General features: G+C 57.9%; 1 protein-coding gene across 1 annotated transcript; it reads right to left on the minus strand.

The window, feature by feature from the left end:
* Window positions 1-774: 774 nt before the first annotated feature.
* On the minus strand, window positions 775-5,166 carry PAEP (progestagen-associated endometrial protein). Its single transcript, XM_011957416.1, has 6 exons — window positions 5,071-5,166; window positions 4,146-4,285; window positions 3,411-3,508; window positions 2,046-2,150; window positions 1,057-1,161; window positions 775-791 (listed from the first exon to the last, which is right to left on the minus strand). Exons 1-6 carry the CDS (start codon window positions 5,164-5,166, stop codon window positions 775-777), a joined length of 561 nt encoding a protein of 186 aa, XP_011812806.1.
* Window positions 5,167-12,802: the final 7,636 nt, after the last annotated feature.

A 12,802-nucleotide genomic window follows, 5' to 3' on the forward strand; every position in this document is an offset into this window, starting at 1 on the left:
TCCCAGCCCCCGAGTCCCCCAGTCCCTGAGTCCCCCAGCCTCTGAGTCTTCCAGCCCCCGAGTCCCCCAGTCCCTGAGTTCCCCAGCCTCTGAGTCTGCCAGTCCCCAAGTCCCCCAGCCCCCCAACCCGCTCTCAGCTGCATCCCCACATGCCAGCCAGCACAGAGTCAGGGGATGAGGTTATTTATTGCTCAAAGAGGGACAACTTAGGACAGGAGACCCCAGGCTGAGGCCCAGGAGGTCCCAGGGTCCCAGGAAATGTGCCTTGGTCATCAGCCTCCTCGTCTCTCCCAGGAAGGCAACATCCTCTCCGTCCACACGGGGGCTGAGGCTCCGGGACCTGATGTGAACAAAGGGGCTCTGCTGTGACTCTAGAACCCTGCAGGGCAGGGGGCATCCCCTCCCAGGCTAGGGGTGTAGGACCCCTGCTTGTGTGAGGGGAGCCCCACCTCACCCCCAGCCTCAGGCTGGAGGGTCTTGTGATCCCAGGCCTGCCCTCCCCTGAGTGCCCCTGCCACTCACCCCCACCCTGAAGGAGAGGGTCTCATCCTGTGCCCAGGACACAGGAAATGGCATCTGGAGTGGCCAACCCCAGAGACGCGGGCACGTGGCCCGCTGGGCTTTTCCAAAGACCCCAGGATTCCAGCCCATCGCTCAGGGTCAGCCCTGGGGAATGGGCACAGTGGGGTCTGTTCCAGGGACCCAGAGAGGCGACCTCAGGCTATGGGCAGGGCTGGTACATTACCCAGAAGGCAGGACCGAGCAGGAGCTTATCTAGAGGCGGCACTGTTCTGTGGGAGGAGAGGGGGCAGTGGGGGCGTCAGTGGGAGGGGAGACTTAGCTGGAGACACAGCAGCCCCAGGGCCAGAGGTTGGGGGATGACGGGAGGGAGACGGGACCCCACCTCAGGGTGCCTCTGCACCCCCAGGGAAGCCCTGCGGAGAACGTGGGAGGGGCCAGTGAGGAGTGACGGGTGCTGCCCTGAGTCCTACAGAGGCTGGGACAGTGGCGGCTTCTCCTCCAGCCAAGGCTGGGCCTGTCCTGGGGGCAGCTCACCTTCTGCCTGGGTCATGTCCAGGAAGATCTGCATGTGCACGGGCAGAGTCTTGAGAAAGCTGATGAATTCCGCCATGACCTTGTCGTCCACCTCCAGGGTCCTGGCTGTGGGGGATGTTGGCTCAGTCCTGGGCCCTGGGAGCTCCAAGGGCCCTGCCTGGGGAGGGAGGGCAGGGAAGGAGGCCCTGGTGCTCTGAGGTTGGGCAGAGTTTGGTCTAGAGCAGGTTCTCAGACTGCTCTCCAGGGTTTGGCCACCGGGCCTGCAGGCTCCCTGTCCCCAAGCCCCGCTCCTTGGCTGGGCCTGCTCCTCATCTACCCTAGGCAGTGCTGGGGCCCGCAGAGCTCAGGATGGTGTCTACAGGGTCACAGGAGGAGAGCACAGTGTCCGCCTCCCCCGCCGTATCGGGCTGCCCTCCCACAGCCCAGGACAGGTGATTTGTAGAGCAGGGGTGTCTCTACAGCCCAAAGCCAATGGTCCATTTAGTGGCCCTGGGAACTCCCAACAGCACTGCGTGTGTGACGCGGAAAATGTCACCTTATATGCATTTTCCAAACATGATTGTTTGAAAGACATTTTAGTATCTGGCTTCTTATTTGACAAAATAATTGAAAATCTCCATTCAGGAAGACTGTTGGATTTATAGCCACCTGTCGACCACACAGAGATGGTCAAAGTCACCTGCCCTTGCAGCTGACCTGCAGGGACACCTCCTTCCCAGCGTCCACAGTGGCCTCTGCTGTCCTCGGGGTCTGTGTCTGTCCCTCAAGTCCCTGTGTGCAACACTTCCCTTGTTTCTGATGCAACACTAGGGCCCCCCTCCCCCTCCTCCCTCTTCCACGGGGCTCCTGGGCTTCTTGGGAAGGCAGGCTGGGGGAGGGCCGAGCCAACGGCTCCCTCATGGGCCCGCCTTCCATTCACTCGAGGACCGATCTGAGCATCTCATTCTGTGTCCATTTCCCACGGGAACCCTGGGGGCCCAGGCGCGCACCCAGGTACTGGCAGGCCAGGTTCTGCTTGGGGGTGCTCTCCAGGCAGAGGAACAAATATTTGCTGCTGTCGGTGTTGAACAGGTAGATCCTGTTCTCATCCAGATCTAGAAAGAGAACAAGACAGGAGCGGAAGTGAATTCTGGTCGCTTTGCTGCAGCGGGAAGGGGAGTGCTGGTCAGTCTCCTGTGGTCCAGCTGGACTTCCCGTGAGGGACGCGTGCGCCCTGATGCCCGGCATCTCCCTCCCATTTCTCTCCCACCACACTCCAGGCTGTGCAGAGCTACCCCACAGCGGGCCCCCCTTGGGAACTTCCTTTGGGGCCAGTGTCCCCCTGGACCCCAGCATGGTGTGACTTTCCCATCAGAGAGCTCCCAGCACAGCTCACAAGTAACGCCAAGGGGCAAACGGGGCTGGGAGAGGCCTGGCTGTTAACTGTGACCCTCCACGGAGACACAGACCGTCCCCTGGCTCGGGATTCCCTCCCTCATCATCACACCCAGATGACGACCTGGGCGAGCCACCGTCAACACTGTGGCCCAGTGAGGCTAAGAAATGGGGTCTCTACTCTGATGGGGGTGAGACCCACACCCAGCCGTGGCAGCAAAGGTGAGTCCTGAGAGTCACCACCACATGCCAGGGTGGCGGGGAAGCGAAGACCCTCGGATCGGGGCCGAGTGAGGTGGGCTCCCCCGACTTAGTCCAGTGGCACCACCAGGGCAGAGCTGTGTCACCAGGGTGGCTTATATGGAAAATGCCAGTCTCTCCGCCCAGCTGCAAGCAGGGGATGCCGGAGACCCTGGGCGGGCGCCCTGGCACAAGAGTCCTTTCAAGTGCCTCAGTGGTTGTGGTGTGCAGCCATGGGGGAAGTCACATGGAGGAGAGAGTAGGGGTACCGGAAGGCAGGATGTGGCTCCCAGGGGACTCCCTGCTCCAGGCTGGGGAGGGGAGGCCTGGTGAGAAAGAGCCCTCATGGCTCTCTGGCATCTCGAATTATCGATGAACGAATACAGAACCAAGGAGATGCAGCCTCCAATCCGGAGGTCACAGGGGCCCTGACTCTTAGCAGACGGCTGGCGGAGTGCAGTTGGGAGCCATGCGGATGGTGCAGGGAGAGTGGGGACAGGCTGCTGGCTAAGGGGGTCACCGCCGCTGCCTGAGCTGAGCCCAAGCGACCCAGTGTCACTGCAGGGAGTTAGACCAGCCCAGAGGGGACCCAGAGGCGGTGCTGCTCCCTGCGGTTGCCGTCACTATCGTGACCTGCGCTTGCCTTAGCACAGCCAGGCCAGAGGCCAGGCTCCACTGTCCCACCCCTTGGGAACCTGGCCAGTGTCCCCAGAGCTGCCTGGGCTGTGGCTGGCACTTACAGTTGATCTTGAACTCGATGGGGTTCTCGGTTTTCTCTGCAATGATCTTCTCCTCAACACATTGGATACTGTCTATGAAAGGGCTTCGTTTCTGTGACCTGTGTGCACAAACGCTATGGTAGCCAATCTGCAGCCCTGGAGAGGGGGGCAGGGGCCAGACTCCAAGGACTGAGGAGAGAGGGGCTTCCAGGCCACTAGTCCTGGTCACCAGGACAAACACTGCTCTCGGGAAGCCCCTAACGTGTAGCCCAGGACCAGGCAGAAGAGGCCAGAGGGAGCCTGTGAGTGCCCTGGGCCCCTGAGGTCAGGGGCCATGATCGTGGGTAGCAGTGGTCCCAGGGTTCATGCAGCAATCATGGGGTTCAGGTCCTCATCTCCCCCAGCAGTGACTCTGGGGGCAGGCAATCCTCACAGGAACTGCCTGGTCCCAGGAGACCACAGACCACAGCAGCCCAGCCTGGCCTCCATACCGGCCTTCTCCGCAGACTGACCCGGGCTGCGATGTGTGGTCATTTGTTGGCCCAGAGTCCCCGGGCAGGGGCTCTGAAGGGACAGGCAACCTCCTGAGCTTCATTCCCCACCCTACTTGGCACCGTGGAGGGCCCACAGTGAAGCTCCTGGACAATCAGGAAATGCCTGGGGGCGGCCCTGGCTCTGCCCACCCCTTGCAGTCCTGGACCCCGGCTGCGGGAGAATGAGCCTCGCCAGCCACAGCCCCGATGACGAGGAACCCACCATTTGTGCAGGGTAATCTCCAGGTTGCCCTCGGGGGTGGGCTGCAGCGAGCTGATGTAGATCCTCAGAGGGGCCTCCTTGGTCTCCAGGAGGGAGAAGTCACTGGCCGCCATGGCCATGGAGTGCCAAGTCCCTGCCAACTGAAGGAGCCTCGAGCTGCACGGGGGTCCCCAGGTCACCATGGCTCTCACTGTGCCCCGTGCAGGTGAGGCTGAGTCCCACCTGTCCCCAGCTCCCTCAGGCCACTGCAGGAGGTGGAAAGATGCCAGAGGGGGCCTCACACCGCCGTGGACCTGACTCTGCTGCCCCAGAAATGTTCCAGTTGAACTCATTTGAGCCTGAAAAAGCACCTGGCTGAGCCCATCTCCTTGAGTCAGGGGAATATTTGGATCCTGGGGAGCCATGTGGTTGGGGCTGGAGGGAGGTTGGGGGACAGAGAGGCCCTGCTAGGGGCTGAATTGTGCCCCCAAGATTCATATATTGAAGTCCTGACCGCAGCGCCTCCAAATGTGAGCTAGAATGGTTTAGGAAGTGATGAAGTTAAACTGAGGCCATTAGGGTGGCCCTGACCCAGTCTGATAGGGGTCCTTAGAGGAGGAGATTAGGACAGGGACACCCGGAGGGACGGCCCTGTGAGGACACAGTCGGAAGACAGCGTCTACAAGGCAAGGAGAGGAGCCTGGAGGAGAGCCAGTCCTGCCGACATTTTGATCTCGAACTTGCAGCCTCCAGAACTGTGAGATTCAGCTCTGTTGTTTGGGCTGCAACCTGCGGGAGGCCAGCCCTGGGAAGCTCACAGGGGCCCTAACATCACAGCCTCCTCTGTCGACCCTCGGCTTTCTAGATCCTGGGCTTCCCGGCTTCCCACAGCCCCCACCCGCCCCAGACCTCCCACAGTAAAGCGCCCGCTCCCCCAGCCTCAAACCTTTGGGAGCTCCATGTCCTGCATGGTCCGGGGGCTTTCGATGGCCTGGACACCACAGATCAGGGCCACGCCCAGGGTGAGCAGGAGGCACTGCATGGCTGCGGCTGTGGTTGGCTCTGAGGTCTGGAGCGAGAGGGATGCTGAGGCAGTGTGGGCTCCGGGGGCCTTATGTAGGAGGAGGGCAGACAAGAGCCCCGCCCACAGCCTCACCATGCGATTCCTCGAACCCATGACTCATCCTTGGCCTGTGGGCAGCTTCCTCCACTGGGACAATGGGAGGCTCTTCCCTATGTCCACCCGGGAACCTCCTCTGTGTCCGGGCCAGGCAGTTCCTGGCAGGGCCTCAGGTGGGAGGGGCCTGGGTCGGGTCCAGGCTGGCAGCCAGTGGCAGGAGCACCTCCTGGGTCGGGGTTCTTGGAAAATGGTGGATCAGAGGCCAGCACTGAGGACAGCTGTGCCTGGGGGCAGTGGTAGGGCCAGGGGGGCAGGCAGAGGGCCCGAGAGCCCCATGGCTGCCCCAGGATGCCACAGACATCGTGCTAGTGAACAGCTGTCTGCTCCACAAAGGGGCCACAAGTCTGCGCCCCTTCACACTCCCTAGCCAGGGCTCTTCCCACAGGTGCCCCCCAACACCAGGTGCCACCGGCCAGGCCCGGCTGGGCAAAGCCTCCTTGAAAGTCTTTGCTTTTTCCCAATCTCCCTCGTGTTTCTGTTTTCCTCTCCTGGCTCCGAGAGCAGCTCCTCCAGCATCCTCGGCATGGCCTTGTAGGGACGGCGTCTCCTTCCTCACTCAGTGCCCTCCAGCTAGGATGGGCCCCGGGTGGAGTCAGGTTCAGGGGAAACGCTGAGGACCCCAGTGTGCGGTGCTCTTGGCCTCAAGTCTTCGTTGTGAAGTACAAGCCAAGCAAAAACAGCAACGGTGACCACAGCGGTGGTGATGATCCAAACCAGGGTGCCCAATGGTCCGGCCTGTAGCTTCGGCCCTGGGGTAGGGAACATGGCAGGGGCCGTGTGCACAGCACACCCAAGTGTGCTCCGCATGGATGCGCGTGGTGGGTCATGTCTGCAGCATGGGAATTTCAAGTCTACCAATGTGCTTCTGTCCCACTCAATGGTGCAGCTGGGGCCATCAGCAACTCAGGAGTGCAGGCTGCTGGAGGATGTGTCCCCATTAGGTTTGAGGGGCATGACGCAAGCTGCAGAGTAACGTGTCTTTCAGGATTCCACGTGTGCAAACCAATGCCCACAGAGGAGTGTGTGTGTGCACATATGCCTGTGTGTGCACACCTGTGTGTGTGTGCCCGTGTGCAGGTGTGTGTGTCTGTGTGCATGTGCCCGTGTGTATGCCCATGTGCAGGTGTGTTTGTGTGCAAGTGTGTGTATCTGTGGGCATATGCCTGTGTGTGCATGTGCCCATGTGTGTACCTGTGTGCATGTGCCCGTGTGTGTGTGCAGGTGTGTGTGCCCATGTGCAGGGGTGTGTGTCTGTATGTAGGTGTATGTGCCCATGTGCAGGTGTGTGTGTCTGTGTGCAGGTGTGTGTCTGTGTGTATGTGCCCATGTGCCCGTGTGCAGGTGTGTGTGTCCGTGTGGAAGTGTGTGTGTGCATGTGCCTGTGTGTGTGTGCATGTGCCCATGTGTGCCCATGTGCATGTGTGTACCTGTGTGTGCCTGTGTGCATGTGTGTATACCCGTGTGCATGCCCATGTGCATGTGTGTGTACCTCTGTGTGTGCTCGTGTGCATGTGTGCACCTGTGTGTGCCCATGTGTATGTGCCCGTGTGTGTGTACCTGTATGTGTGTGCCTGTGTACGTATGTACCTGTGTGTGCCCGTGTGTGTACCTGTGTGTGTGCCTGTGCGCATGTGTGTATACCCGTGTGCATGCCCATGTGCATGTGTGTGTGTACCTCTGTGTGTGCTCGTGTGCATGTGTGTACCCGTGTGTGTACCTGTGTGTGCCCATGTGTATGTGCCCGTGTGTGTACCTGTATGTGTGTGCCTGTGTACGTGTGTACCTGTGTGTGTGTGCCCATGTGTGTGTGTACCTGTATGTGTGTGCCTGTGTACGTGTGTACCTGTGTGTGTGTGCCCGTGTGTGTACCTGTATGTCTGTGCCTGTGTACATGTGTACACACTGTGTGTGTGTGCCCATGTGTGTGCACATGTGTATGTGTACCTGTGTGCAGCGGACACAATGCCTGGAGCTTTCCATTTCAAACAATGGACTTATTCATCTCTGAGGAGGGCTGAGATCAGGGTGGGTGTTGGAAACAAGGAGAGGGCAGGCAGCCACCTCTCATGTGTCCTGTGAGGTAAGCAACCTCCTCTCCAGTAGTGGGGAGACCTGGAGGATCTGCCCTGTCCCCCTCCCAGGGTCGTATGGTCTTTCCAAGTGGCCTGCAACCTGCGCTTGGGGCCTTGCCTATCTGTGTGCCATTTTCAGCATCTGGGATCGAGGTAAGGGGGATCTCCTAGATGAGCTTTTGTTTGCCAGCTATCCTCCAGTTTATTTCCAAAGGACCCCATTTATTATCACTCCGCAGGACAGCCTACAGGTCCAAGGCTGGCCCCAAGACTCCTCCTTCCAAGGGCAGCAAGAGAAGGAAGTGGCTCAGGTGGCCCCAGTCCTCGCCCAGGCAACCTCCTGAGCTGTGGTCCTGCTGCGGGCAGCTGTGCACAGAGCTGCCTCTAGAGGGACGTGACCTATGGCCTCTGCTCTCCCTGGGGCAGGTGCCACCCAGGACCCTGGCCACCCCATGCAGGGAGACACTTGCCTGTGGATCGCAATTCCTGTTCCTACAGTTTGTGGGAAGCTGAAGCAAAGAGGGCTGGAAGTGGGAAGGGAAATAGAATTATTTGACACTCCCTAAGGAGGACCAGACCTGGATGAGGCTTTAACAAAATCCATGTCCCGGCCTCTGCCACCATGCCCAGGGCTGCTTCTGGGCCTCACCCGTGCTCGCTCGCTGAATTCTTGCAACAGTCCTCTAAGTTCAGTCTTCCTAGTTTTCCCATCTTACTGGTGAGGAAATGGCGATGAACAGGGTGGAATCATGTGGCCTGAAAATCCCAGTCCACCCAGAACCTCAGAATGTGACCTTATTTGGAAGTGGAGTCTTTGCAGGTAATTGAGTAAGACGAGGTCGTCCTAGAATGGGGTGGGCCCTACCTCCAGCACAGATGGTGTCCCTGTAAGAAGAGGAGAGGCCACACACACACAGACACACACACACACAGACATCCACAGACACACACAGAGACACACACACAGACCCAGAGACACACACACACACAGACACCCACAGACACACACACAGACCCAGAGACACACACACAGACACACACACAGAGATAGGCACACAGACACAGAGACCCACACACAGACACATACACAGACACCCATAGACACACAGACACAGAGACACACACACAGAGATAGGCACATACACAGAGACACACACACACAGATACACACACAGACACAGAGACAGACACACACAGACACACACATACACACAGACACACACACATACAGACATACACACACAGAGACAGACACACACAGACACAGAGACACACACACAGACACACATATACAGACACACACACACACACACAGACACACAGAGACAGACACAGAGACACACACAGATAGACACACACACACATACAGACACATACACAGACACCCAGTCAGACAGAGACACACATACACACACAGACAGGTAGACGCAGGCACACACAGATGCACACAGACACACAGACACATATACACACAGACACACACACACAGACACATACACACAGAGACAGACACACACAGACACAGAGATACACACACACAGATACAGACACAGACAGATGCACACACACAGACACACAGTTGGACAGAGTGACACACACACAGATAGACACACAGGCACACACAGATACACACAGACAGACACACACAGAGACACACATAAGGAAGAGATCGTGTGAAGACAGAGGCAGGGATTGGGGTCTGGGTTCCCCAGCCAAGGAACACAGAGCCAGCAGAAGGGATGAGGAGGGACCCTCCCCTAGATCCCGGTAGGACCATGGCCCTGCCAACGCCTTGATCTTGGGCTTCCAGACTCCAGAGCTGGGAGGTGCTCAATGCCTGTGGTTAGGAGCTGCACAGTGGGTGGTACCTTGTTAGGTGGACCCAGGACCCTGGCACAGACATCTTATACAGGTGACATGGTGACCTGGCTGTTATGAGACAGGCAGGGCTTGGCTTTTAGAGCAGGGGCAGGCCGAGTGAAGGGAGGTCAGCCAGGAAGAAACAAAACGTCCTATGTTCCCATAAACTCGGGATGTACTCAGTCCTGCCAGGCCTGGGGGGGTCTTTCCTGCAGGTTCTCAGAGGCTCTGGCCTGTTCCAGGGAATGCTGGAACAAAGTTTGCTTCTCAGGGCACACTTCATCATCATTTCCAGGAACAGTGTTCCACAGAAAACCATTTAAAAAGGAAGAAAAGCAACCACTGGCCTCAAGCAGTTGGCCCTGCTCAGCGGGAGACTGAGGCCAGGAGGAGACAACTTAACCTGATCGCTGACCCAGGAGTGGGACCTGGGAAGAGACCCCAGGCCCTCAGTCCGAGGCCTGGCCCACCCAGTACTGAGTCCACACCCCTCTCACAAGGACTAGGCTGGGAGCTGGCCTGTCCTTGCAGAAGCAGCAGACGTATTTTCTTTTCTTTTTTCTTTTCTTTTCTTTTCTTTTCTCTTCTCTTCTTTTCTTTTTTCTTTGCTTTCTTTTCTTTTCTTTTTTTCCTTTCTTTTTTTTCTCGAGACAGGGTCTTGCTCTGTCACCCAGGCTACAGTGCAGTGGAGTGATCTTGGCTCACTGCAACCACTGCCTCCCGGGTTCAAGCAATTCTCCTGCCTCAGCCTCCTGAGTAGCTGGGACTACAGGTGCCCGCCACCACGCCCGGCTAATTTTTGTAGTTTTAGTAGAGATGGAGTTTCACCATGTTGACCAGGCTGGTCTTGAACTCCTGACCTCAGGTGATCTGACCACCCCAGCCTCCCAAAGTGCTGGGATTACAGGTGTGAGCCACAATGCCCGGCTGAGACTGCTTTTCTTAGGATGAAATCCTAGAGCCAGGAAGGGTCAAGGGGCTTTGATGCGGCTGCAACGGGCAACACTGCTTCTTCAGCATCATTTCATCGTGGCCCTGTGTTCCCCGGGACCCCTCTCCTACAGTGGCACCAGCAACAGGGTGGGTAGCGTGGACTTGCGAGTCCGAGTTTGAGCTTCGCTAGTCCGGCTGGGGCCTGGAGCATGCACATTCGGGGGTCTCCTGTCCCCAGAGGGGCTCGGTCATCACGGTCATCACCAACGTCATTATCCTAGCAGGTAGAATAGAACGTGCCAAGATATCTCCAAATGCAGCACCAAACACAGCGTCTCTTAAAAGCCAAAATACTGCGGCTGTGGAAGAAGGTATGGCAGTTCCTCCAAAAATTAAACAAAATTACGGAGGATCCAGCAGCTCCACTCCTAGGTTTACAGGCAAAAGAACTGAAGGTGGGGTCTTCACAGAGTATTTGCACACCCGTGTTCCCAGCAGCAGCATCCACCACCGCCGAGGGGCAGAAGCCACCGCATGTGCCTGTGGGTGAACAATGGCCACAATCTGCGGTCCATCCAGACAGACAGTGGAATACTACTCAGCCTCAACAAGGACATTCTGATCTTCGATGCAACATGCATGAGCCTGGAGGACGTTACACAGAATGAAATGAGCCAGGCACCAAAGGACACGTCCCGTGGTTCCACTCACAGGCAGTCCCCGGGGTCGGCAGGTCCACAGAGACAGGAAATAAGGTGGGTGCCGGGCTGGGGAGGGGGACAGGGAGTGAGTGTTCCGTGGAGACAGAGTTCAGCTTGGGACGACGGAAAGTTCTGGAAATGTCGGGTAGTGATGGTTGCACAATAATGTGAATGTGCTTAATATCACTGAACAGTGCACTTAAAAATGATTAAGATGGTGAATTGACGTCATGCCTATTTCACCACAATGGAAACACAGCCAGCCCCTCTCTGGCGCACATGCTCCCCTGTCCCCACTGCGAGGCCTTCCCCTGGCCGTTCTGCCCTGAGCTCCCGCCTTGGGAGGTGGATTCTGGAATCGCTGAGGGATCTCATCCCTCGCTTCCTCCACTGACACCACTGTGGCCCTGCTCCTCCGCAAACACGCCGGCGCAGGCTGGCCTGCTGCCTTGATCTAGAATGTTCTTCCAACAGATATCATCCTGGTGTGCTCCTCGCTCCATGGGAGCCCGAGCTCGTCCATGTGGAATGTCACCTCCTGTTTGTTTTGTCCCCTCTCCCAGGTCATGCTCTTCCTTTTAGCACTGTCATAACCTGGCATTTATACATCTCCCGTGCCGTGGTGGGCACACCACGTAGGCAGGCGCTGCATCCACGGGCCGATCCCACCAGGCAGATGTCACAGAGGCAGGTGCAGTGAGTGCGTGAGGACGAAGGGCAAATGCCTCGTGGCGTGGGTCCAGTTTAGCTGAGCACCCGTGACAGGAAATAGCGCCTTTGTGAGTGGCTCAGTGTTGTTCTTCGGGGAAGTTCGTTATGAAGCTGGCAAGGTGCACCACGAGAGCATGGCTTGCCACCTGCAGGTCTCTCAAGAACAGCCAAGGCCAGGGCAGCCACAAAGGGGCACCCGCTGCCCTCCAGGAGGTTTCTTCATCAACGTTTGCAAGCAACAGGGTCAAAGCACCGCAGGCAGGTGCAGGTCCTCGGGACGCCTCTTACACAGCCCCTGGAGGCCCAGGGAGCTACTGTCCAAGCGAGGAAGTGCTTAGGACATCCACCCGGGAGTCAGGGTGTGGACGCGGAGCCATCAGTGAAACAGGAGGATCGGCCTCCAGAGGCCAAGGAGGAGGCAGAAGGGGTCTGGCCTTGGGTCTGACACAAGGTGCCACCCTGGAAGAAGGGAGTGACTCCTGGCAGGAGAGGGGACGTGGGGCACCCAGAAGTCAGAGAAGGGGTGTTCTGAGAGTCCTTAGCAGGTGCTGGGGTCCAGCCACTCCAAGATTCAACAACGTGGACACCCCTTTACCGGGTCAAAGGCGATGCCATCCCACCACCTTTGGGGGAGGCCTCTGGGGCAGGTGACACTGTGAGGCCAGGGTGGGGAGAGCTTGGCCCGAGATCAAACGAGCTCCACATTCAGACAGATCTTTGCAGGAGGAGGGGGCGCCTCCCAGCCCCACAGCAAGCCAATTAGCCAGCACTTTTGGAAGCAGAGGAGCACCTTAAAAACAAAAGGGGCTCTCTTGGCAGTCTGGTGTTTGGATTAAAAAACAGCGGAAGTATCACTGAGCTCACCAGAACTGCTGGAAATCTCCCAGGGCACCCTCCCCCACTTCCTACAGGGGCAGAAAAGAAAAATTTCTGAAGCAAAATCAGCCAGAGCAGGGAGCCCAGGGCAGGGAAGCAGGAGGAGGCAGCCTTGGGTCAGTGGGACTGAGCCTTGGTGGGGAAGGGCCAGGGCCTGGTCCCCCACCCACAGCCCACCTCTGCCGCCAGAACTCAAATGAATGAGAACACTTAGGGAGGCCAAGGCGGGAGGATTTCCTGAGCCCAGGAGTTTGAGACTAGCCTGGGCAACATAGCAAGACCCCATCTATACAAAAAATAAAAAAAATTAGCCAGGCGTGGTGGTGCGCACCTGTAGTCCCAGCT

This window comes from Colobus angolensis, unplaced genomic scaffold (assembly GCF_000951035.1).
Source record: "Colobus angolensis palliatus isolate OR3802 unplaced genomic scaffold, Cang.pa_1.0 Scaffold44, whole genome shotgun sequence".
NCBI classification, from domain to species: Eukaryota; Metazoa; Chordata; class Mammalia; order Primates; family Cercopithecidae; genus Colobus; species Colobus angolensis.